The sequence below is a fragment of the Salvia hispanica genome, chromosome 5 (genome assembly GCF_029641045.1).
Source record: "Salvia hispanica isolate PSC_SH4W2 chromosome 5, Shi_PSC_v1, whole genome shotgun sequence".
NCBI lineage: Eukaryota > Viridiplantae > Streptophyta > Magnoliopsida > Lamiales > Lamiaceae > Salvia > Salvia hispanica.
The window spans coordinates 47,617,223-47,643,713 of record NC_142696.1 but is presented as its reverse complement, the minus strand read 5'-3'; the positions used below and the strand labels follow the sequence as shown (position 1 = coordinate 47,643,713).

The following is a 26,491-nucleotide window of genomic DNA, read 5'->3' as shown; positions in this document are numbered from 1 at the left end:
AACTTTAGTAACGAATTGACGATAAGTATTTCTGATGTAAAATATATTATGGATAAAATCGTAATTATATTTAATATCGACGATATATTTCGTTGGTTTATATTTTTTGAAGTGCGTGCATTAATAAACAAGGTGGGTCGCTAATGAGTTGGACAATGGTGATAACACGAAAACAAAACTGAGCCTACCACTAAAACAAATTATTGAAAATTTATACTGAAATTATATCCTCAGTGGGGTTGTGTATGAAACACGTACATACATATATATATATATATATTACTATATTCTTTGAAGTTATGGGCGACTCTTTTTTTTTTTTTAATTTATATCAATTGGTAAAATAAAATTTAAACAGATCTCATATGTCTAAGTCGAGTTGATGAATATTTAGTGACTAATTCCAAGCCAAATATATGTAAATGTAACTAGTGCATTTTACTCCCTTACAATTTACAAACTCTAGTGTTGTCCCACATCGGTTGTGTAATTAGTGACATTGGTGTGTGTTTATCGAGACGTCTGATGGCTCGAGGCGGTGGCTTGAAAAAGGAGCCAGTCATATTGTGACGTTTGAGAGATAATTCGGAGTTTGACCCATGTAGCGATATTCGATTTAGTCCATAAACTCCATATCTGTTGCCTCACACAATCGAGAATACAGTCAATTAACCATACTTATCTAGGATTCTTTCCTCTATTCTTGCATGAAACATTTATGTATTCTTTTCTAGTATATTTTTTTTGGAAAGGCTATATAACAAAAGAGAATAATAATATATTTACACATCTTTCTAAGTACATATGGGGTTTGAGAAGATAACAACTAGGGCACAATTTAAATAAAGCAATAATGGAGCCTCTTTTCTTTGCCCCCCACGAAATATTAAACCCCCCTTTCCACCAAAAGATATAGTGTAGCCCACAATTTTCAAAAGGTGAAATATTATTATAAACACATATTTTCATGTTTTCTAAGACAGGATATGCATGAATCTTAGTTATGTCTCTCTCTCCAAATAAATATTTCTATGCATCTTCCTCTTCCTTCTCCTCAAAGCTTGCAATACTAAATTTCTTCTCCTTTTACTTTCCTTTTTTTGTCTTCTCTCTCTTTCAGCATCAAACTCCACTTTATTCCCTTGGTACAATATTATGATATGCATATCCATCAACAACAACAATATTCTTGATATTTCTTTATGCAATAATCATATGATTCATATCATATCCATCCATTGATTGATGAAGGATTGCAGATCCTCTGCATTCCAAGAAAATCCCTCGTTTCTCCCAACCCAATCTCCTCATCACCGGTCATCGCCCTACGACACCGTTTCACGGGAGGGTACAATGAGACCTCCACATCGCTCCCAAGCCCGCTTGTCCCCGAGTTGGTTGTACTGTACAACCCACAAAGCTTGTCTCCGTCTTCGTCACGACCAAACTTCCCAAGGATGTTGGAGGAGTCCGTAGTTGTGGTGGTGGACCCAATCTGCGCGGCCCTCTGCAATAGAGCCGTTGCAGAGATGGCCGCACAGCTCTGGTTCTGGTTCTGGTTCTGGTTCTGGTGCTGAGCACTGAAGAGGGACGGAGCGTTAACCTCTTTGTTGCTCATCATAGGGTTTTGATTCGGGCCGAAATCCCAATTCATCATGTGGTATGAAGAGGGTGGTGGATTAGGGTTTTGGTGGATGAGTGGGTGGTCAAGGGTGATTTGATGGTGGTGCATTTCTTGAAGGCTTTTTGGGATGGGGTTGTTTTGGGGGATGTGTATATTGGGGTGGTTGGTTTGGGGTATCCATAGGGGTTGGTTTTTAGGGATGTTTGAAAGGTTGTTGATTGAGTTTGATTTGAAGATTGGAGGGAAATTTTGTTGCCCTAACCCTAGAGATGAGCCAATGAGATTGTAGTTGAGATTTGGATTGTTGTGGTTCATGTGTGATGCTGCAGTGAATCTAGCCGTTTCTTCGGCTAGGGCATCGCAAAAGGCTCGGTGAGTGATGAAGCTATCTCTCCTGTGTTGGAACGAAGACAAGATCGAGGAACGAATCAAGATCAATAATTGAATAATATTCTATATAAAGAGTTGAATGTAATCAATAAAAAGTATCCAAACCTAATGTCCAATGTAGTCATTATATCATTGTTTATTTTACTAATTTCATTTGTGTTTTCTACCATATTGCTCAAGTGACAAAGACAAGTTGTTCACTATGGAGGAAGATGAGCAAATATTAATTCTTTGATTGAAAGCACCGCCTTATGATATTTTTATTACCCTCTAGTGTCCCACTACTAAATTCATTATATTAATACTACTATTTACTTCACATAATTATAATTAATGAAGCTTAGTTATTGTTTATTGCAAAAATTGAAGTTTAATATTATTATAGTTATAAAATAATTTGACCTAACATAAAAAAAAAAGCTGTAGTGATCGAATATAACGAATCCCAAGTGCAACTCTAAAAATTAAACTAAAACACACACAAAAAATGGAACTGAATCAAGAAACCAACATGAAAAAAATGACAAATAATAGTGCTAGCTAGTGAGACAACTACTAGACAATTAGAGGATCTCCAATGCAAAATTCAGTTTCATATCACAAACCTTCATATATCAAGAAGGGTTTCAAAATTTTGCAAGATCAAACATTTTAGCATATTCAAGAACAAACCTACAACTCATTCAACAAAAACCATTAAAAAAACAACTAATTCATCCAAACCCATTCAAGAAAGTAAACACAAAAAAGATTTTTTTAAAAGAAACTAGTCATACATATGTACCTTAAAAAAATAGTACTACCACAATAACATTTGAGGATATTGAAGAACAAATTCTTGGGTGAAATCTTTCTAAACTATTCAAAAATAATCTACAAATCAATTCAAGAAACACACACACATGCACATGACATCCAACATATATAGAAGTTAATCACAAAAACAAATTCTTAAAAAAAGAAAAAAGAAACTTGACACATACCTTGAAAAAATAGTACCACAATCACATTTGTATTCCCTAGTGCCACAAGTCTTGTAGTGTGCCTTCCAATCCGAATGCACCGCGTATCGCTTGGAGCACTTGTCGCACTTCCACTTCTTCTCCCCGTGCTTCCTGCAGAAGTGCTTCTTGATCCCGGTGAGGTCCCCCAGCGCCCTTGACGCGTGGTGGTGCACGCACGTCTTCTCCGGGCAAACATACACCCGCTTCCTCGCCTCCTTCCCCGTCCTCTGCTTCAGCTTCCACGGCAGGTTGTGTCCCCTCTTGTGCAGCTGCAGATTCTGGTCCCGCTGGAACCCTTTCCCGCATATCTCGCACAAGAACCGGTTCGTCGCCATTAGGGTTTTTGGCGACAGAGCGATCACCTCCGCCTCGGGGTCTGTTTGGCACGGAAAACAAAACCCCCTTTTTTTAATTTTTAGGTTAATTTTTCAAAATACGCGATGATGTGATAGACAGAAGTCTGTGTTTATACCTGGATTTCCGGGGAGATTCCGCTTCTTCTTTAGTGGGGGCTGAACGACGTCGTTTTGAGCTGATGTGACCGAGATTGCTTCTTCTTCCGTAGATCTCATCTTTGAGTTATTTGGTTCAATTTAGCTAAGGGATGGGACTTTTTTGTTGTTGTAAGAAGGGAAGAGCTAAAAGATAACTTTCTAAAGTGATGTGATCAAATGCAAGGAATTAACATTAGGTCTTTCTCTCTCTCTTAGGCTCCAAAGTAGAGAGAATTATGAGTGGGTTGATTAAGGGTTTTTAATCTTATTTAACAAACTCAAGTTGGTGATACTGTGGATTTGGCAGACTTGGGTGAGATTTTTATGTTTAGGGATTATTATTATTATGTGTACATATTTTAAAAAAATTTTAAAAAAATGTTACTATATATTATGTGTGTGTGTGGGAGAGAGTGGATGATGACACATATGATGAGGTCCAAAAAAGAATGTGAGTGTATGGCTTTCTGGTTGGAATGATTACCCCATAATTGTTTGCTTTATGTTTTTTTATATTTTTACTACTATTAATTAATATTATTATGCTAGAACATAGTTACAAAAATATGGTCTCCTGTGAATTCTTGTGTTTGATTAAATGTGTAAAAGAGCCCCACTTCCAAATTATGTAATTCTGGTTGATTTGATTGACATTGACATGCGATATTGTAATTATTTTACTACTATTGTACATTTTTACTGTTTCATAGTCCGTCTTGACTGCCAATTAGTCTATTAGTATATGATTCTAAATCAACTAAATTTCAAAATTGAGTCGAATGGCCGATGCAATTATATTTATGAAAATAGTTGAAATTGGGAATCACCTCAAATTAAGTTTGTGTTGAATCATAGGTATAAATGAGTTAGTTTTAATTTGTTGTTTTCAAATTGTTACTTGAAGCGTATAATCTTTATGATGCCTCTAATATATAATTATGCAAATAAGAATTCTACAATAAATTCATTGGCTCCTTTATTTTGTTATTTACCATTTATATATAAATTTAACCGCGTGTAACTGAAGTCGTTTACACAGACACATTCTAAATTCAAACTCTAACGAAAAATAGCTAGTAAAACGTTAAATAGCCACATTTTAGCTATAATTAATTAATTAATTTTTTTCATCTATGTTTTCATTTAAATAAATAAATATATATATATGGTACGATCGATATGAACAAGAAATTAATTACTACCAGATCAGTTTTACACAAAATATTGGTATATATATGTGCATTATATATTTATAGTCAAAGGAAGTTGAATTCCAAAGAGAACGACAAGCAAAACTAGCATAAAAAGGGAAGAATCGTCCTAACGACAGACTAAACCCATTGGCTACCAAAATCCATCTCACATTTCGATAAACAATTTTTTTGCCCCACTAACAAAGTATATATAATTAATTTACTTTTCAAAAAAAAATAATAATAATTCCATTTTGTATTCCCAAGAAAAAAACGACAACGGAAATGTGAGAATCCACTCTTAATTTCCTATCCACTTTCCCAATTTCTTTGGGCGTTCTTGATTTAATAAAGTATATTCTTCTTTTTATCATAAATTGAGGTTTTTATGACCTCTCACAACAAGTTGTAATGTTAACTATATCCATGCCAAACCATTTTTTAAAATAGTATATTTGTATTTTTAATTCATTTAGTGACTCAGGCGTCCTCAATTAATTTATAATTAATCATGGGAGGATGACCTTCCTCCTAATAAATACTCTATTTAGGTAGTTTTGGATTTGGATGGTGGTTTCTAATTGTTTACATATATATTTCTTGTGGATATCAATCATGCACTATTTTCGTGTAATTTATCTTTTTCAAAGAAACTTGTGTCTCTAGCTAACTCTTTTAGTATTTTACAATTTTTATATGAAATATTGATCAAAACATATAAAGTTTTCACTCAAAATATAGTATTAGAGGGTCGGTTGAGAGAGTGATGGATGGTTTTCTTCACAAAGAATGTTAGTAGATGTATATTATTAGAGAGAGAGAGAGAGAGAGAGAGTTTGATATACAGTTGGATGGTTTCATTCACAAAGAATGTTAGATGATGACCACTTTATTTATTCTCTAGGAGAACTGCAGTTACTAAAGCACTTAGATTTTGAGGAATATGCCCTGGAGTTATTTTAATTTAAGCACTGTATTTAATTAATTATTTCCTAATTAACTAATAATACTCTTATTAATTCAACAAATTTGTTTTTCAGTTTAATAAAGTAATACTGTGTTGAATCCAAAATGTATACTCCTATGTTTGATTTCAATAACTTTATTAAACCTCAACTAAATAAAATACTATAGTTAAATTAAGATTAATTTTAGGGTTTTCTTGAACTGGTTAGAATTACTTTTATGACTCGTAAAATAATTAAATCGGATGCATAATCTATTGAATTTTTTGGTTCTCGCAAGCATAATGAAATCATACTTATATCTTGAAAAAATGAGATTTAAAGTGTTAAAAATACAGATTCCTAGTGATATTGTAAAGAATATAAATTTCGTAAATTTTAGTAGTTGTGGCTGACTTTTCCAGCACACACCCTTTAATCATAATCTAATAATTATATAGATGTGTGCATTTGCTTTATGCCTTTGTTTAGAATTTAATCTTTGGAGTTTAGCTGTTGAATTTAAGTGATTTTCGAATATTCTTTCCCATCTCCCACACTACTCTCACAGCCTGCTAATTCGACTTTCAAGATCCAACTCTTGCTTTTCCATACATACTTTTTAAATATATATATGCATATATACTGCTCAATTATTCCCCTCTCTCTCTTGGTTGATCCACCATGTTTCATGATCATGTGCAGTGTACACTGAATTTTGAAATTGAATCAAAAGAAATATTCGATTTGATCTGAACAAATTAAGATAGAGAAGTAAAGTGCATGTGTATAAGGTGTTAATTAATCTATATATAAAGAAACTTTTGGAATTGTTAGTTATGGCATTAAAAGTTATTTGTGTTGCTATGTTACATTTCCTAGTAGTTGCCAACTAATTCAACATATGATGCTATTAAATTTTTGGAAATGGGACACAATTTAAGGTTTTGTTGGTTGTTGTTTACTTTATGTGTTTAGTGATTGTTGTTTAGATCTTCTTATTCCTCTCATTTAGCTCAATGTTGTTGTGAGACCAATCAGTCTGGTGGATGAGTCGACGGATAACGCCAAGATATGTGTTACCTGTTTGCTTCTGTTTTCTTGTGTTCGTACGCTACATATTGCAATTAAATTATCTTGTAGTTGCCAACTGGCTTGACATAAGACACTTTTAAATTCTCAAAAACTGTCCCCTGACATAGTTTAGGGCTTTGGTTTGTTGTCGTTTAAATATCCTCCTTCGTCCGCCATTTACATGACCAGAGCGTTTATACTACATCGAGAAAATATGTTAAATTTGAATAGGAATAAGAATTTATTTCTTAAAAGTTTGTAAAGGTATATCTGTAACTACTCTCTTTATCTAGGTATACATGATGTATTTAGGGAAAAGTAAAACCTTGTCATCAAGGGCATGTTTGTTTCCCATATTTGTCTTTTAGTTAATGTATTTTAGTCCAAGTTCTTGCACTTCGAAAATCTAAATAACTAATGTTGCTTCTTTGTTTTTTAGGGTTTAATTGTCGTCTTCTTATCTAATAGGAGTATATAATTGGATGTTGGATGTTATAATATTATTTGTTCTTTGTTATCTTCGAGTTTCAATGCTAAATTTGAGTAGTGTCTTATTCATTCTCTCCATGCGTTTGTATTTGTATCCTAGGATTTGGAATGTATGACATGAGGTTATTTATACGAGGTTATAGACTTCCATATATGCATGGAGACTTTTGTTAGTTTGTGCTCAAAATTTTGACTAAAATGTGTGTATGTTCTACTTTGTGTTTGTTGAGAAAAGTTATTTCTTTTTCTTTTTTTTTCATTTCGAATCCAGGAGGTGACGATAAGTTTAAGACTGTGTCACGATTAACTTGAATTCGAGATTTTTTTTTATCTTAAGCGTCGTTAGGCCATCACATGCGCAACACAGTTGCCTACCTCTTTAGCTAAGGGACTATATTTTCTTTTACTTTTTTCACTTTGATAAATTTATTGCTAAACAAAAAGTATAGTGTTTGCAAATTCGTGCGAAGAAATTTAGCCACACACGATATTTAAGAAAAACAACGAATTCAATGACATTTCGAAAGTACGACGTTTGTATCGTTTGCCATACGGGCGTCACTTGATTCATTTTGATGTATACTGCAAGATCGATACATATGTGTGGGGTATATATTTACAACTTACTAATTATTTTAGGCTAGACTAATAAATAAGGATTTATGCTAATTTTTAGCATCCCATGCATGCTCTGTATATGAGAGGGGGACAAAGCAATCAACAAAGATTTATTTCGAGGGAGAAAAAGCAATCAAACACTAATCATACGAATCTTTGTTAATTAATTAATTCTTAAAAATCACCATATGATACTTAGAGAGCAAACTTATTCGAATGATTTCCAATCAAAGCTTCAATTAATTACTTTCGTGGACCATAAAGTAGTGTGTCAATTGTCATGGACATTTAGGCAATGAAATAAAATAAGTTAAATGACCACAATGATAAGGCAATCATTATTCATATCTAATCTAAAAAGATTAATAAAAGTCCCTTTTATGCTTTATAAAGTTCCCACTTTCATTCTACATCAAATATAATCTAGTAATAGCCCTATACATAACTGTAATTTGTTTTTTTGGCGGGGAAGGAAAATTGGTTTGATCAAATAAATTGACAATTAATGGTTGATTTCTCAAGTATGTATATACTTTATTTTGATCTATCGAGGTAATTTTATTACCAAAACAATCATAAATTTGTCTCTCGTGCATGGTCCACCCTCTATATTGTTCTCAATAACTTGCTTATCTAGTCGTGTATCCCTAAATAAAAAAGAAACACGTTAATTAGACGTTGTCGTTGTGTTCAATACTTTGTTCACGTGTTTTAATCCGATCGTCAAATCAACGCGTAATTCGCCAGAAAATAGAAGAATCGAATTATTGCAAATGGTAGTATCTCATAAACTTGGTGATTTATTTTTAAATTCTTATAAAATTTGGGGCGGATTAGAAATTAACCAGATATTTTATATTTCAGTTATAATATAGTTAAATATCACTATACTTGTAATAAATGCGAGTATATTGGCGTAAAATTAATTGCAATATATCCCACAATTATTTCCTAATGATGTAGATTTAAAGTCAAAAAGTCGATGGATAACAAAGTTCAGTTAATTTGTTATTTTCATGATAAAATTAAATATTATATTTATGGGAATGTCATAATCAATTATGAAAGAGGGGTCCAATTGCCACTATAAAATGCTACTAAAACCTAGGAAGATGTTGCCTAGCTAGGCTAAATTTGATATTTTGGTTAAAAAAGATAAATATAAAAAGCAAAATCGATTAAGACAGCATTATGTTCAAATTAATACTATTATACTATACTATAGTCCTACGATAGTTACAGAAATTATTTTTCTCAAAATGCAATATGTCACCACAATATTATGGACTCTCCCTTTTGTCGGCCAGTCTCAAGAGTGGCATTTTCTTTTTTAATTCGCTTTAATTATTTAAATTATTGAAAATCAGATCAATTATATTATCATTAGTATTTTATTCTTTAAATACTCTTATTGTAAAAATTAGTTAATCATATGTTATGCTCCAACTTTTTGATCCACTTTTAAAATAATTTGAATATACAAATATTTAGCAAACATCCCAATATTTCAAAATTCAAACATCAATAGCAAAGTGAAACGATGCAATTCTTTAGATATCGAGATTAAGAAATGAGTGTTTACAAATAACAAAGTATGAGAGGGAAGAAAGAATATGAGTTAATTTTTGTTGAAGAGGAAATGCATCACTTATCTTAGGACGTTATAGAACGAAATACGAATTATTTAGAGCATTCTCATCCATGCTCTTTGACAAGAGCATGGAAGTGGGTCTGGACCCATTTTTATTCATTTTTTACTCTCTGTTCTTTCCCAAGAGCACAACACTCACATCTATGCTCTTCCGCAAGAACATGCTCAAGAGTCCCACTATTCAATTATTCAATTTAAATAACAAAAATTTCACAATATTAAAATGCATTAAAAATACCCACATAATTTGTATGGAAAAATAGATGATGAATGTGTGTGTATTTATAGATGATATTGGGATTAAATTTTTTAAAAAATAAAATAAAATAAAGGGTAATAAAACGGCTATATTTTTGCGAATCCGGATTTTTTTAAATTTTATTTTTGGTATTATTTTTTATTTTTTTAAAAAAATTGAAAGAAAATGCCAACGGCCAATAAAAACGTGTCATGCTGCCCTGTTCAGCTGCACGGACGTGCTCTATACATCGATCAGGGATGTGCCGTTGGCAAGAGCACAACGACGGACAGGGGCATGTCGTGCTAACGGCACGGACGCCATCCTTCCCCATAAACACCGATGGGGATGCTCTTAGCTTAGGCCGGACGGAATATATGCAAATAACAACATCAATATTTCGTAAAATAGAAAAATATTTATTATGCCCGATTAAACCTGCCCATTAAAGGCCCAATTTCATTCATAGCCCAAAAGAATAAGCTTTATTTATAGGCCCAATTAGATTATTTCGGTTAAAGGCCCAATGTGTTTAAAAATAGCCCAACATATAAAACCCATCTCTCTCTCTCACTCCAGTTTTCCTTCTTCTCATTTCACCTATCATCGCCTCCCAAAATCGCCGCCTACGGCCACCGTCCTTCGCCGGAGACAGCAGCAGCAACATAGGCGCCGAGGAAAATTACGCTAAGGCGTTTTTTCTGTTTTGGAGCGGCTGAATTTAAGAATTGATGTGAAGTAATATACGTATTCACTGACAAATTGAATTGGGGGAAAGCCACGTTTCTAGGGATTTTGTTGATTTACAATCCTCTGTATCTCGGAACTTCAATTCAATTCACCTTAAATTAGGATAAGATGGATTCCAAAGCGTTGGCGAAATCGAAAAGAGCTCATTCTCTGCATCATAAGAAGAAGCACCATTCACACCACGGGTCGAAAGTGCCTTCACCTTCAGTTGGTTCGGATGCTGCGAAGAAGACTAGTGAAGGACCTGAGAAATCTCAGGGTCAGCAGACTAAAGAGAGAACTCCGCAACGTCAAGGCTCGAGGGCACTTCCTTCGAATTGGAATCGCTATGACGATGATGAAGATTTGGATTCTGCATCTGGAAATGCACAGGCGAGCTCGAGTCAGTTAGCTGAGTTTGTGATGCCTAAGAGTAAAGGTGCGGGTTATGCTCACATGATTTCAGAGGCAAAGGCTCAATCTCAGCCGCATTATTCTTCAGATGATTTGCCTCTGCTCGATGATTTCATTGGCGGTATGTCGTTTGTATTTGAATTTATTTGGCAATATGGCTTATTGATTGAAATCTAGTGTGGTAAAGTTCCTGTTTGGATTGATGATTGTGAAGTTTGATTGCATTGAAAATCATAGATTGAAACTTATGCATAAATGTGGTAATGAACCGTGACTTTAAGCTATCTTTTTCGAGGAAGAATTTGTAGTATGATGATGTGTTGTTGCTACGTTTCTCGAATGATGTGTCGTTGTGGAAATAACCACTACGTATCGAGCTCACATAAACTGTTCTGGATGAGTCTAGTGATAAACTCTATAGAATCACAGAAATGACTACTTTGGCAGATATTAGCAGGTGATTAATAACGATATATCTCAAGACTTTATGCAGGATTTTGGTCCAATGCTGGCTGCCAAGGGGCAAAGCATGCTCTCGTGGACTGCGGATGATAGTTTTGAGTTTGAAGACAAGGCAAGCATCGCACCTCAGGTGATTTTCTTTTGGCTTTAGCTGGTAATCTAGCCGTTGTTAATGAATGTGAGCAGTATATATTTCGTTAATAATTGTCAAAATTATCCTGAATAAACTCTGCAGCATGTTTTCTTGACAATATTCTTTGCTCTAATTCATGGCAGGATCATAGAATGAATGACCTGTTAAGATATGCCATTTAAAAGTGTTACTATTTTTCTTGTTTGTTTAACAAAAATCATTAATACTCCAGCCCACGTAAATTAACCTATGGCAATCAGAATATTTCTCCTCTTCAGATCATTTTTCTTAACTTTGATTGCTATACTTTCATTAGTATCCCAAAACCTGTCTTTTAGTTGTCTGTAAGAGGACATGCATGAGATATTATGTCTGATGATATTTCTCAATGTTCTCTTGGTCATGCAGCCACCATTTCTTTCCCTTAATCTAGATGCACTTGCCGAACAACTTGCAAAAGCAAAGCTGTCAGAGAGGTTATATCTACAATCAGACCTTTTACTCGTGGAGCAGGTATCATGATTTCTTTCATTTTTTGCTCATTTTTGTTCGCTTTTTTATATGTTGGTGATCTAAATGGAGTCACTAACATAACTTGTCTTCAGTTGTTTGGTAGATCAATTTAGAAATTTATTCTTAGTTATCAAGACAATTGACCTTTAATATTTATTGCATCTGATTGCATGAGTCATCTACTGATCAAGTTCGTCTACATCTAATACTTGCTAAACTGCTTCAACATTCCTGCTTAAGAATTGATGACTGGGCTCTAGTTCTATGTATACCTATCTGCTATAACTGGTAAATTTCATGTTTGCTATTATCCTAAGATTAGCTGATTCCACTTCAGTAAAATTTGTATGAACTAGTGCCATCAGAAGAATGGAACAGGAGAAACGAAAAAAAACAATAGACGGTCTAAATTCTTATTCCAAATGACAAGCTTCATCTCCAATGTTTATTACTCTCTGTTCTCTTTGAGTTGTATCTTTACCAAAGTTCACAAGCTATATCCTTGCAATTTTTCCAGCTAGACGAGGCATGCGATGAAGACGAACATAATCCTCAAACTCTTGCATCGTCTTCATCCCTCACTAATGATCAGGCAGTAACCACCACAGGAGATCTTCTTGTTCAAACCTCTGAAGAACCGTATCCTACAAAGAAAACGACAGATCAGATCTTGCAGCCGCAAGCAACCAACAGAAGCATTTCGCCAAAGCCAGTTTCTGAACACCCTGCAGATTCCAGCTCCGGGAAGCCATCCACATTTGAGGCAGCCACTGCAGAAGCAGAACTTGACATGCTTCTGAACTCATTCGGCGAGGCTCCAGTTCCTGAGGAGTCGGGTGGAAGCATTCCGTTGACTGGCGATGCTGTTGATATTCTTATTGAGGAAACTTCGAGTTTTACCATTGCAGACCAGCAGATACCGCAAGTGTCCAAGGCACACATTGCAACTATATCATCCAGTAAGAATCCAACATCAAAATCTGAATTTTTTGATGATTTTGATTCATGGTTAGATACCATTTAATGTTTTTTCAAAATGCAAACAACAAGGCTGTCTTTGTTGTAACCTTATTTTGTTTGTTCGGTTTTCTTAAATATCCTTTAGATGTTGTCGAGCTAATGTAAAGGCTAACTATCAATTCCAAGTCAGGATTGAATGATTTCTCTATGGTTTACAATTTATTGTATGCACCATTTTATACAAACAAAATTTTAAATCCAGAAACATTCAACTGAAAGTTGAGACATTTGTATTAGTAGCTATTTTGCAAAAATGATAAGTATGTACCTAAGTTCATATTTTCTATTGGAATGTCTTAGGTTGGTGTAAGTGCTTTTTTTGTTCTCTCTTTCGAAACCATGTTGCAGAAGCACCAATGAAATATAACTATATTTAGCCCAACTATATTTAGCCCCAAGAAGTGTAGACAATAATTTAAAGAAAAAATTGTCGTTTAAATCATAACTTTGACAATTTAAACTTTTAGTTGACTAATGTTTAATTTTATAACTTTCAAAATTACCTAATTAAATCTGAACTTTTGTACATTTTTCAACTGTCTCATACGATTAAAACTTTTATAAAATTTGTTATAACTGGTATATTTTTCGTTGTTATATCATTATTGCTTACAAAATATTCCCTCCGTTCCAAGGAAGATGAACTCTTCCTTGGATGGCACGAAATTTTATGCTGTGTTTTGTGGAAAGAATAAAGTAAAAGAGAAAGAATAGAGATAAAGAGATAAACTAAAAAGTAAAGTGAGTTATTTTTGGTGAAACGGATGAAGTAATATATAGACACCGACTATCACAACATAGAACAATGCTAAATATCTAGAAAAACCAAATATTATTATTTAAAGGATAATTTTGATAAAAAAAATTTAATCGTACGAGACAAATTGACAAATACACAAAAATTATGATTTAAATGTTTGATTTTGAAAATTAGGTGATTAACTAAAAATCAATAAAAAATTGTGATTTAAATAACAATTTACTCCCTCCATCCCAGATAATTTGGGACACTTTGACCGGCACGGGTTTTAAGAAATCTAATGAAAAGTGAGTTGAAAAAGTTGGTGGGATGTGAGTCCTAAAGTATTAGTTTTATAATAAAATCTGAGTAGGAATGAGTTAGTGGAATATGGTATCCACTACCAAAAATAGTAAAAGTAAAGTGGGACAAATTATACGGGACGGTCCGAAATGAAATACTGGGTCGAATTATCTAGGACAGAGGGAGTACTATTTAAATGGCTCCATGTTCAGATTTAGTTTATGGGTTCCATTTTCAAACAATTTGGTCCGATTCGATTTTAATTTTAAGAAAATTTAGGTTTTCTGATTCAGTTCAGTTCAGGCAAAAAAAACGAAAAGAAAACTGAAGGTAACAGTGGAGGAGACAACGCCCTCCATCAGAAAATGGCATCGGAGCACAGCTCAAGTAAGCTTGTGAACTTTGAATACACTGCATATTTAGATCAAGCATGGAGCTTCGTTCATATCGAAGAAGCTACTCCGGATGCAATTAAGAAAACACGATTATCTGAGAAGCTAAACTGCAAACTGAAGTAACACAGGCAAAAGCTGGAAACCCCCAAGAACAGCAGTAAGAGACTACATTATTTAAGCATCAGATGCAAAAACGTGATGCAGAGTAGAAGAAGAGAACATCCAATTGTTAATAGCATCCCTAGTGAGACTCCTATAATATGACCTGGTGGGAACGAAATATGAAGCTCGATCATCTCGAGGGTTATTTACTTCCTAGCGGTTTGCTCTTGGTTGAGGTCGTGAAGGTTGAGCAACAGTTCATCAGAGTTCAAGTACACCTTGTTGGTTGAAACAGCAACAGTGTGTGAGACTTCCTTGGATGCTTCGATTCTCCTCAGTGTGATAAACGCCGGGTTGTTGGAAATGGCTTGACCAATCAATTGAGCACTCTTAGCTTCTCCCTGGAAACAACAATGAGGGTGAGATTTTAATACTTTATGCTCCCATAAAAGCTCAATGTTACATAGAGAATGAAGCTTACTGAACCAAGAAGATTCCAAAAAATAGAGCGTGTTGTTATCTATCCGAGAGCAAGAAAAAGTATAATTGATAAGAAAAAATTCTATTTAGTGGTAGGCATTTTACCTGTGCTCTGATTATAGCACTTTGTTTGTCTTGCTCAGCCTTTTCAACTACAAATTTGGCCCTCTCAGCTTCTTGTGCAGCTACCTGCTTAGCTTCTATGGCTGCAGTGAATTCCCTTCCAAAGGTCAGGCTGGTAATTGACACATCATCCAGTGCCATGTTGAAGTTGGCAGCTCTCTCTGTTAAAATTTTCCGTATTTCCCTACTGACATTCTACACCAAGCAAATTACGATCAATATAGCACTTATAGTGAAAACATGAAATCAACCTAAGTGCTATATTACGATCAATATAGCACTTATAGCACTAATTATGAGACTCAACTATATTTACTGGTGAAAAAAAAGGCATTCATTGTTCAAAACATTTCAAAGTTACATACTAAAAGGTCTTCATTTCAAACTCCATTCCAAAAAGTCCTATCAACTGGGAATTTCAGCTCTTATACTATGTATCGCTCAAGGTTATAACATCCATAGACAAATTACCATTACTTTATCCAGGTAGTATTGAGACTCGGATATGGAGATGTCATCAACCAAGTATTTATTCTCTAGTTCATCAATTATATTCCCTATTCTCTAGTTTATCAATTATATGAAGGAATAAAGTACTCCATTCACCAAACAGTAGTTGAAACTTATGTCAAGTAAGAGTAAAGACCTGGGAAGAGGAAGTCGTGAATCATTCATAGACTCTATTCTGCTGATATAAGATACAGAAAACATAATATATAAACAAAGGACTATTTCTCCAATTTTTTCGCCATACTATACCTCTCTCTGGGTGATAAGCTGGCTAGCATTGTATTGAGCAACAACAGTTTTCAGAGTCTCGTGAATAATTGAAGGTAGGACCCTCTCATTGTAATTTTCACCAAGGGTTCGGTAAATAGTTGGTAACTGATCAGCAACTGGACGGGTGAGAACTCGGAGACCAATTTTGACCTGTAGCAAGCATAGAGTGGACCAAGTGGATGTTAGGTGCTTTGTAGTCAGTCATTGATCTGATAGTATGAAAAGTACAATCCAAGCACTATAGATATGACAGCATTGACAGCAACCATCTTCAGAGGGTACAAGAGGAATAGAGGAACCTAGGAAAGTATGGAGTGTGACTAGAAATTGGGAGGCCATCATGCTGCAAGGGCATAGTCACATGATACAACTTCGGCAAGAACCCTTTCCTCTCAACAGAAGAAAATGGCTGCAGAGTGACAGGGATTATACGTAATGGTGCCGTACAAACTAAATATTTGTTACAGCTTGTTTTCTGAAAGGTGTCAAGATAGACAGAGAAAAGCAAACTTTCTCTAGCTCCAAAAAAGTGATGACAACCAGAGTAACAAAGGCTTATGTGAACATGCAGGCAGAGAGGCAGTGTTAGGGTGGATGTCAATGAAAGATGAGGAGAGGTATGCATGCACTCACTCAGACGCACACACAGAGAATAAGGATTACCATCTGAAGGTCACGACTTCCTGATGTGCTCTCCACAAGATGAGGTCGTGCCCTGACATCATAGATTACTGGTCTTTCGAACCATGGGGCCAGTATGTGTGTCCCTTCAGGATAGACCTGTAAGTCATTTATTAAAAAATAGTATAATCAGGGATTCGGAAATGTGCTTTGCTTGAGGTTAATGTAACTACTATTATTATTATTTGGTTGGGGGGGGGGGGGGAGATATTGCTGACCACACCATTACCAAATAACAAGGCAGTGGTCTTCCATATATGTCAACACTTCACATGGATTGACTTTACCAAAGAATCTCAATCTCTAAGGGTTGACTAGGATTCACCTATTAGCCATAAATAATGTACCATAGCAGTTACAGTGATGAGACAGCAAGCACACCGAGGCAACAATTCTTAGCATTGGAAAAAGAAATTGGAAGCATAATCTTATAAAAAGAGCATTCAGGGTCAAAGTCTCACAGAGATTAATGTAACAATACCTTATCCTTGACCCCCAAGAGGCGGTTGAAAACAATGGCGCGGTGCCCTCCGTCAACATTGTAGAGACTGTTACTAAGTCCGTATATAGTAAGCCCAGCGATAGCCCCAAAGGAAATTAGCTTGGATGCCCCACTCCCACTAGGCATCTGGGGAACATTGACCTTTTTGAAATTCATCTTTTAATCTGCTGCATATTAGAGAGAGACATGTCATCAATTCGTTTTCCATGTAATAGGATGATCAAATACAAGGAAAAAAGCCATATCTGAACAAATCCTCAAGTTTACCACCTATGATACATAAAGCTACATAGCAATCAATGATTAACAGTCACAAATTGTACTACATAATTGCAGGGTTGATTATTAGTATAGCTTGAACACTAGCCTATAAACAAGTGTTATGAGCAATACACAGTATATACAAAAACTCAACAGATCATGCACAATCTCATATTCTCATCGCATTATTAAGTCCAATTGAAAAAACCTCCTACTTAAAACAAAAAAACACTAAAATAGGGTTCCTTGCCAGTGGAAGACAGATCGAACAATTATGCAATGAGTTCAAACGGCTTCCATATCCAATTTTAGCAGTCAAAGGACGAGCCGATCATCACATTACACAACCAACACAGAGAGCCTAAGCATATGATTTTTCCAGTTAACAATATCCTTAATTTTGAGCTTAAAAAATGAAAAGAAACTATGCTCAGAGACTGCTTCAGCAGGAACCAAATACAAAGGGGGGCGATATTGAAATTGAAGGATCCAACACCTCAGAAACGTAATTGAATCAAAATTCCTCCTCTCAGCGGAGATATTGAAAATTGAAATGCAGCAGAAATTACTCGCTCAAATTCAATGCCATTCAAACGCAAAGCATGTAGAAACAATCAGCCATTTATGCACAACAATCACATACAGCAGGAAACAGAGAATTATGGTAGACCTACATACCTTGATCGGAACAAAAATGTGCGAAGAGGAGCGAGAAAAGATGAAATGATGAGGAGGTTTTAGAGAGTGAGAGAGCTTGGGGAAGGGTTTAGTATGGTAGGGTTAAGGGTTTTTCTCTAATTTCTAAATCCTTCATTTTCATTTTCATTTTCCCTTTTTTTTTGTTATAATTTCATCCAGATTAATTTCATTTTGTGTTTGGGCCGTGGCCCATTTAACATCCTCAGCGACAAATTGGGCTTCAAATTCTACGCAGTGTAACTATTGGGTTTGATTTTTATGTTTTATCAAAAATGTTATCGAAACCCAAGGGGTGTGGTCGAGTGGCATGGGACCCGTCCATCCTTAATCAAATGGTCAGAGGATCGATCCCTGCCTTTGAGTATGGAGCAGCTTTAAATCCTTGGGCCAGCTGTCCCACTCATTGAGGTGCCTACAAATCAGCGCGAGGAATAGTCATTGTATCCGCGGAATGGAGCAGCTTTAAATCCTTGGGCCAGCTGTCCCACCCATTGAGGTGCCTACAAATCAGCGCGGGGAATAGTCATTGTATCCACGGTGGATACCTTTGGTAATTACCAAAAAAAAATGTTATCTAGACCGTGCGTGTAAAAAAACTAATCCAATCATACAACGAACCAAAATTCATTTTTACATTTTTTTACGAAACAATATCAAATAAGGGTGTGTATTGTAGCTATTGCAAAAAATTTGTGATTCATATATACTGAAAGATGGTATATAAAATTTAAGTTTAGTGTAAATAATTGTAATAAATTAATATTTAAAATGGATTTGAGTTTAATATAAATGTAGGAGATAAGCTAAGAGCACATTATTTCATTTTTTTTATATTAGACCAAGGGTCGGCATACTCAGTAACAATACCTCGTGCTGAATAATTCATTCCAATTAATTGAATATATTAGAAATGGATCGCCCACCTCTTAAAAGGCCTTATAAGGAGGAGAGGCCTTATAAGGAGGAGAGTTATTCATTCTTATATAGATGAGATAGCATGGATCATCACCAAGTCGATGTGGAACAAGATTTAATAGTTGTAAAAAAACTAATCCAATCATACAACGAACCAAAATTCATTTTTACATTTTTTTACGAAACAATATCAAATAAGGGTGTGTATTGTAGCTATTGCAAAAAATTTGTGATTCATATATACTGAAAGATGGTATATAAAATTTAAGTTTAGTGTAAATAATTGTAATAAATTAATATTTAAAATGGATTTGAGTTTAATATAAATGTAGGAGATAAGCTAAGAGCACATTATTTCATTTTTTTTATATTAGACCAAGGGTCGGCATACTCAGTAACAATACCTCGTGCTGAATAATTCATTCCAATTAATTGAATATATTAGAAATGGATCGCCCACCTCTTAAAAGGCCTTATAAGGAGGAGAGGCCTTATAAGGAGGAGAGTTATTCATTCTTATATAGATGAGATAGCATGGATCATCACCAAGTCGATGTGGAACAAGATTTAATAGTTGTAACACGCTCCCTCACGTGTGGGCTGGAATGGCACATCGAACTTCCATCACGTGGATAGACTAGAGAAGAGATAAAGAGATAAAATCCATCATCGACTTGAGCCCGCTCTGATACCATATTAAAAAATGGGTCACTCACCCTTAAAATGCCTTATAAGGAGGAGAGTTATCCATTCTTATATAGATGAGATAGGATCATCATCAAGTCGATATGGAACAAGATTTAATAGTTGTAACACGCCCCCTCACGTGTGGGCCGGAATGGCACATCGGACTTCCATCACGTGGGTAGACAAGAGAAGAGATAAAGAGATAAAATCCATCATCGATTTGAGCCCGCTCTGATACCATATTAGAAAATGGGTCATTCACCCTTTAAAATGCCTTATAAGAAGGAGGGTTATCCATCATTATATGAATGAGATAGGATCATCACCAAGTCAAGTGACGAGATTTAATAGTTCTAAGAGAATATAAATTATTCTAAGATAGAGGATCTCATGCGTATCATCGACTGCCATTATAAACCCGTCACTCCAATCAAATATATTATGATAATATAGTTAGCTCCCAATTAATTTGACTAATGATCCCATTGGCTTAAAAGGGAGCCGATCGATTGTACATTTCACCGACAAATGAATGAGAAATTCCAAGGTCAAATAGGTAGGTGGAATGTTACTATATTTTGAGATACATACAATCACAAAAATCATCTCTTTCACTTAGTTGAGGATAACAACTTTCTTAGATAAATAAAAGGCACAATATATTTCAACAACTACCACATATATTCATATATTAAGATATTAACATGTGGTGGGGAGTCACAAATGCCATGTTATGCCAGTTGTGAATGTGCTAATTGTTCGTATCATTTTAATTTGATATATAGAATGAATTATACAAATGCATGTGTACATACGTATAATGTATAAAATACTTGTAGTAGGTAGGCAACTTGGACTTGTTTATTTGGGTTTGCTTCAACTTTAGCCAGCAAAGTCTTCAATAATATTTTAATAATGTTAGTAATATAATACCGTTGTGCATCATATATATAATATATATAAATAAATAAATGTAGAGAATTAAATAGTTTTACACTAATAAAAAAAAAAGTTTGTGGATAGTGGCCTCACACTCAAAAATATTGTCCTTCTTAAAAAAAATTCTCTAACTTATTTTCTGCCAAATATATAGTGTCTATAATTATACTAGTAAAAGATAAATTAAAATGCATCCAATCACCCAATTAAATAATTATTTTATCACAAAAATATGGTTCGGTTATATCCTCCCGTGTATACACTTTGCACCATTTTAGAAAAATCAATTTTATTTATTTTTATTTTGCATTTGACACATAATCATTTAATATATTCTACATAATAATCAATCAATCAATCTAAACACTAACACTAAATAACACATCGATCCATTCATACTATATTCCATGACCTTTTTTCATATATTTCTTACTAATGCGTTTTATACACTACATGTTTTTTTTATCATGCCATAATAACATCCAACATACAAGTAATAGCATAATAAGTATTTATTTCTATAATCACCATAAATTACAACAAAATCACTCATCTTAATTTTGTTTTTAATTAACAGAAGAAAACTTCTATATGATCCTCCTCTTTAATTATCACGAATTCGCTACCAAAAAAAATGTCGAATTAAAAATGTTATTTCACCACATACGAAATATATTCAACATAACCACAAATTAATGACTCATTTTATCATTTTAATACATCCACGACAATTAAAAACTCTTTTACTTTTTCTCATTTTCGACAAATAGACTTTCATAACTAATTAATTAGAGTTATTTCATTACAAAACTACTACTTTATAAAATAAAAGTAAGATTCATGCATATTCATCTAACCTTTTCTATATATTTTTTCTTCCAAAAAATCAAACAATTTATTCAAATCAACACCAAGTCGGAATGAGTTTCTAAATCATGAACAAGTGAAGCATTTGTTTTGCTGCCTAAAACATAACATGATTTTAGTTGACATCCGATAGTGTCACGTAAGTAAGCTATCAGGCTACGTCAGCGTCGAAATCTTAATACTTGCAAAATCAGAATAAATCAATATTTTAGTAATTTACATTCATATTATAAATCTGATATAAATCATCAAAATTCAGCTAAAGTTTAAAATTTCAAAAGCTGTACAATAACAACATACATAATCTCATTCTGTAAACGAAATTTCACAAGCAATTTAACCTATACAATAATATACATAATCTCATTCTATAATTGGTCCCTACATAGGGAATAATATAGATAAGGGCTAAATTTCAATAATATTTGTCACTATTATTCACATCCAGCTCATTCCAACACACTCTTATCCCCATATAAAACCCCTCACCCCACCACCACAAACCTCACTCCTTTGCCTCCTCCACCACCACAATGTCGCCGCTCCTCCTCCTCCTCCCCCTCCTCCTCCTCGCCCCCTCGGCCCGCGCCCAGTCCGCCCCCGCCCCAGCCCCCTCCGGCCCCATCAACATCACCGCGGTCCTCGAAAAGGAGGGGCAATACACCCGCTTCATCCACTTCCTCAACGTCACCCAAGCCGGGGACCAGCTCAACAACCAGCTCAACAACTCCCGCGAGGGCATGACCCTCTTCGCCCCGACCGACAACGCCTTCCAGAACCTCCCGCCGGGGGCTCTCAACGACCTGAGCCCCCAGCAGCAGGTCCAGCTGGTGCAGAACCACATCTGCCCCAAGTACTACTCGCTGACCGACCTCCTGTCGGTCAGCAACCCCGTCAGGACGCTGACCACGGGCCAGAAGGGCGGCGTGTTCGGCCTCAACATCACCGGGCAGAACAACCAGGTGAATGTGAGCACCGGGGCCGTGGTGGCCCCGGTGTACAACGCGGTGAGGAAGGACTTCCCCCTCGCGGTGTACCAGGTGGACAAGGTGCTGATGCCGCGGTTCGACGAGGCCGGGGACGAGGACAAGAAGGCGCCCACCGCGGCGCCCAAGGGAGGGGAGGCGGACGGCGGGGACGCGACGGCGCCGTCGACGCAGAGCCCGGACGGGAATGGGGCCGGGAGGATCGGATTCGTGGCGGCGTTTTGGGTGATGTGCATGGGATTGGTGTTGTGATTTTGGGGATGAGTTTTTTTGGTTTCTTAAATTGATTATGGTGGTGTTTTTACTTTTTTCTTTTAAATAATTATTTGGTTGGTTGATGTTAAATTGTTTTATTTGATTCGATTCTGATTTGTGGTTTCACATATTCGTATAAAGGATTTTTTTTTTTTTTTTTTTTGCATTATGTATGAGTTTGGGGATTTTTAAATAGAAATTATTTGGATCTAGTTGAGAAAATTTCACATGGGCAGCTCATGCATTCACACATATATATACTACTACTTTATAGGGCAAATTGTTAAATAACAAGTGAAGTATGATTGACTTTTGGTATATACAACAATACGTGTATTATATTGTTTATGTTTTTTGTTAAACGATGCAATTTTGTTGATGAATGTATAACACTAAATTTGGTCATAAGTATGTATCTTTACATGACTGTTGACTTCTGAAAGGAGGTCTCTTGCCTTGGTGGTTCATGTTTTAAATAATAGTGCAACTCTTATATCGATGAAGAGTCGCCTTATTCAATTTAGATATCCATATCTATTATCGTTGGACTCTATTAATGGGTGTTAAGTCAATGAATAACACATGATAGCTACAAAATAATGGACCACTAACCCAATGAAACTAATGAACAGAGGTGGGCATGCAATACCGCTGTTGGAAATTTATATAGAGATAAATGAAACAAGACCAACAAGGTGAATACTTTGTGTAGAAAACTCTTGTTGAATACTTGAATGAATAATGAGTACAAGGATCATCCTATTTATACTAGTGTAGGAATGCACTAGTTGGATGAACCTACACAAATACATGTATCATAATTAAAGTAATACATAGAATTAATACTAGAAGTTGGACCATTAGTTCATGAATCTAGGAAATACATTAATCTTCAATACTCCTCCTTAATGTTTTTCCGGTGACTTCAAGCTTCTCTCTCATAAGGTGAAATTTTGCTTTCGGAAGGGCTTTTGTCGACTCTAAATTGTTGAGCATAGCCCTTGGCTACAAGCCTTGCGTTGAATTTCTGAATGATTTTGTCTGGATCTATCTTGAGTCTGGAAATCCACTTTACTCCAATAACATCTTTGTTAGAAGGGCGATTTATCAATTCTCATTTATCCTTCTCCTTGATCTTTTGAAGCTCCTCCTTCATGGCTTCAATCCAGACGGATCCCTTATATGCTTCTGGAAGGTTGTGAAGATCGAGGAAAAAAACGTTACAACTTTCATAAATTTCAGTTTGTAACCTTGTTTTCCTCGGCAGTGAATTTGGTGATGGATGGTCTTCATCTTCTACAACATGAGGATCAATTTTATCGACATGATCGGCCTTTGGATAGGGCCAGATCACAGGAAAGTTCCTGCTACTTCCCATTTTTATCTTCGAAATCTCCATGTTGTTTTTCTTATCACAGATGCTACAAGAGTTTCCCTCAAAGTGCAAGGAATACCCCTGTTGCATCATTTGACCAACACTTAACAGATTGTGATGCAAAGAAGGAACTAGAAGGACATCTTTAATGAATCTAGTACCTTTCTTTGTTTGGACAGCCACCGTGCCTTTGCCTTTGGAATCCACCAATTCACCATTTCCCAGCTTGACTTTTGTTTTGACGGAACAGTCGATGTCGGTGAAGATGCTCTCATTTGGCGTCATATGGTTGCTGCATCCACTATCAATGAACCATGTGTCATTGATTTCTTCTTTCGAAATTTGACTAGCATAGAACAAATACTCGTGGTCTTCTTCAGAATAGTTGGCATGGTGCTTTTCTTTGTTCCTGCAGTCTGCTTCCTTGTGCCCAAACTTTGAGCAGTGCGAAGATTGAGGTTTTCCTTTGTGGTAGCAATCACTTTCTGAATGATTCGTTCTTTTGCAAATACCACAAGGAGGATATTCACCATTTATTTCCTTCCATTTGCTATCACTTGATCTCTTGAGATTGACTTTGGATTGAAAAGCATTTTCCAAAGTTTCTTCACTTCTTCTGGTCAATCTTTGCTCATGTGTTTGCAAAGACCCCATGAGTTCTACAAGTGATAGTGTAGATAAGTCCTTCGATTCTTCGATGGCTGCAACTACATGGTCATACTTCTCGATGAGACTGATCAAGAATTTTTGAACAACTCTTGACTCTTCGATTGTTTCTCCATAAGATCTCATTTGATTGACAGGATCAATTACTCTGGTTCTATATTATATAGCATTCTCGGAATCTTTCATTTTGAGATTTTCCATTTCTCTTCTCAAGCTTTGAAGCTTAATGGTTTTGACCTTTGAACTTCCTTGGAATTCTTGTTGCAAGATCTCCCATGCTTCTTTTGAGGATGTGGCTCCCATCAATCTGGGAAAGATGGCATCGCTTACGGCCATTTGAAGGTTGAATAATGTTGTAGCATCTTTTTGTTGTTCCTTCTTTTCTACCGCAGCAGTGTTGCCTTCTGGAGGAATCTGTACGCCTTTTTCTATCACATCCCATAGATCTTTTGATAGAAAAAATGTCTTCATTTTGATACTCCAGAAATCATAGTTTTCACCAACAAAGATGGGCAGTTGTTGACTTGCTCCAGAATTTGCCATTTTCTTCCACGCCTTGATATAAGAACGACTTAGCTCTCGATACCACTTGTTGGAAATTTATGTGGAGATAAATGAAACAAGACCAACAAGGTGAATACTTTGTGTAGAGAACTCTTGTTGAATACTTGAATGAATAATGAGTACACGGATCATCCTATTTATACTAGTGTAGGAATGCACTAGTTGGATAAACCTACACAAATACATGTATCATAATTAAAGTAATACATAGAATTAATACTAGAAGTTGGACCATTAGTTCATGAATCTAGGAAACACATCAATCTTCAATAACCGCAATAGCACAAAAATGTCAAATACGAAGCACTATTAAGAGAATATCACAAATGCTCGCTAATAACGGAACATTATCGAGCTCTAAAGTGCTAGGAAAATGTTCTATTCGGTCATAAGAGTTGTCTCTGCTCGAACCCCCAGTTGGGTTTAAAACTCAGAAAAACTATTTTGTTTCTAATATGCCAAATCGACCGTGCAGTGACATAAAACGTATATCCACATATGCTTGTCGGATATCCAAGCGACTCCCTCCTCTCCCCCCTCCCCACTGTAAATGCTCTTAATTTGATTAAGAGCCTTTAAATTTTGAGTTTCATTTTTTTTCTGCAGTAAAAGTAGATTTTCTTTTGCTTTTTATTTTTTTTGGGGGGGGGGGGGTTAATTGGGCCCAAGATCTACAAAATGGCTTGATTTTGCACCTGGTCAGCCTGGTGGGTTCGGGCCAGTTCAAACCCTTTCACAGCCCTGCCATTTGATATAAACTTCTTTATGCAAATCGCCAAACATATTGTAAAGTTTGGTCTAATTATATTTCGTCTCGCTCGCAATTTAAAAAATCTGATCAAAATAATTCAAAAGTATAGATTTATTTTACATTATCTTATAATGAAAAATTATATTTGCTTTGTCTATATTTAATTTTCAATCGAACAATATTATTTTTTTATAAATAGATAACATCATTTAATTCATCGGTAATGAAGTTCACATATTTCTTTCATCCTCAAAAAATATGTGCATTTTCCATTTTCATCTATCCTACAAAAATATGGGCATTTCCGTACATGAAAAATTATCTTAATTTGTTACCCCTATACATCAAGTTCTTTACAACTTGTACCACCATTAAAATACTATTAAAGTAATAATAATAATGTGAGTTTCAATATCAACTAACACTACTTT

At 35.3% G+C, this 26,491-nt stretch overlaps 4 protein-coding genes across 4 annotated transcripts; 2 read left to right on the top strand and 2 right to left on the bottom strand.

The window, feature by feature from the left end:
- Positions 1-758: 758 nt before the first annotated feature.
- On the bottom strand, positions 759-3,758 carry LOC125187274 (zinc finger protein MAGPIE-like). Its single transcript, XM_048083829.2, has 3 exons — positions 3,491-3,758; positions 2,998-3,394; positions 759-2,018 (listed from the first exon to the last, which is right to left on the bottom strand). Exons 1-3 carry the CDS (start codon positions 3,588-3,590, stop codon positions 1,226-1,228), a joined length of 1,290 nt encoding a protein of 429 aa, XP_047939786.1. The 5' UTR covers positions 3,591-3,758; the 3' UTR covers positions 759-1,225.
- A 6,549-nt stretch (positions 3,759-10,307) lies between these two features.
- LOC125186887 (phosphorelay protein) lies at positions 10,308-13,130 on the top strand. The gene is made up of 4 exons (XM_048083371.2): positions 10,308-10,983; positions 11,345-11,454; positions 11,866-11,970; positions 12,488-13,130. The coding sequence occupies exons 1-4, from the start codon at positions 10,578-10,580 to the stop codon at positions 12,992-12,994; spliced, it is 1,128 nt and encodes a 375-aa protein (XP_047939328.1). The 5' UTR covers positions 10,308-10,577; the 3' UTR covers positions 12,995-13,130.
- A 1,373-nt stretch (positions 13,131-14,503) lies between these two features.
- LOC125186220 (prohibitin-1, mitochondrial-like) lies at positions 14,504-18,167 on the bottom strand. The gene is made up of 6 exons (XM_089058140.1): positions 18,035-18,167; positions 17,075-17,259; positions 16,576-16,692; positions 15,892-16,062; positions 15,115-15,327; positions 14,504-14,930 (listed from the first exon to the last, which is right to left on the bottom strand). Exons 2-6 carry the CDS (start codon positions 17,249-17,251, stop codon positions 14,736-14,738), a joined length of 873 nt encoding a protein of 290 aa, XP_088914266.1. The 5' UTR covers positions 17,252-17,259; positions 18,035-18,167; the 3' UTR covers positions 14,504-14,735.
- A 3,805-nt stretch (positions 18,168-21,972) lies between these two features.
- Positions 21,973-22,830, top strand: LOC125187098 (fasciclin-like arabinogalactan protein 9). Its single transcript, XM_048083617.2, has one exon. It carries the CDS (start codon positions 21,997-21,999, stop codon positions 22,699-22,701), a length of 705 nt encoding a protein of 234 aa, XP_047939574.1. The 5' UTR covers positions 21,973-21,996; the 3' UTR covers positions 22,702-22,830.
- Positions 22,831-26,491: the final 3,661 nt, after the last annotated feature.

Bases quoted from the DNA above. Each gene is read 5' to 3' on its own strand.
- LOC125187098 (XM_048083617.2), top strand. From the start codon at position 21,997: ATGTCGCCGCTCCTCCTCCTCCTCCCCCTCCTCCTCCTCGCCCCCTCG.
- LOC125187274 (XM_048083829.2), bottom strand. From the start codon at position 3,590: ATGAGATCTACGGAAGAAGAAGCAATCTCGGTCACATCAGCTCAAAAC. The intron at 3,395-3,490 runs GTATAAACACAG...CGTGCCAAACAG, and splicing joins GAATCTCCCCGGAAATCCAG to ACCCCGAGGCGGAGGTGATC. The intron at 2,019-2,997 runs GTATGTGTCAAG...GTTCCAACACAG, and splicing joins TGTGGTACTATTTTTTCAAG to GAGAGATAGCTTCATCACTC.
- LOC125186220 (XM_089058140.1), bottom strand. From the start codon at position 17,251: ATGAATTTCAAAAAGGTCAATGTTCCCCAGATGCCTAGTGGGAGTGGG. The intron at 15,328-15,891 runs GTATAGTATGGC...TGCTTGGTGTAG, and splicing joins AGCTTATCACCCAGAGAGAG to AATGTCAGTAGGGAAATACG. The intron at 14,931-15,114 runs GTAAAATGCCTA...TGTTGTTTCCAG, and splicing joins GTGCTATAATCAGAGCACAG to GGAGAAGCTAAGAGTGCTCA.
- LOC125186887 (XM_048083371.2), top strand. From the start codon at position 10,578: ATGGATTCCAAAGCGTTGGCGAAATCGAAAAGAGCTCATTCTCTGCAT. The intron at 11,455-11,865 runs GTGATTTTCTTT...TTGGTCATGCAG, and splicing joins AGGCAAGCATCGCACCTCAG to CCACCATTTCTTTCCCTTAA. The intron at 11,971-12,487 runs GTATCATGATTT...CAATTTTTCCAG, and splicing joins ACCTTTTACTCGTGGAGCAG to CTAGACGAGGCATGCGATGA.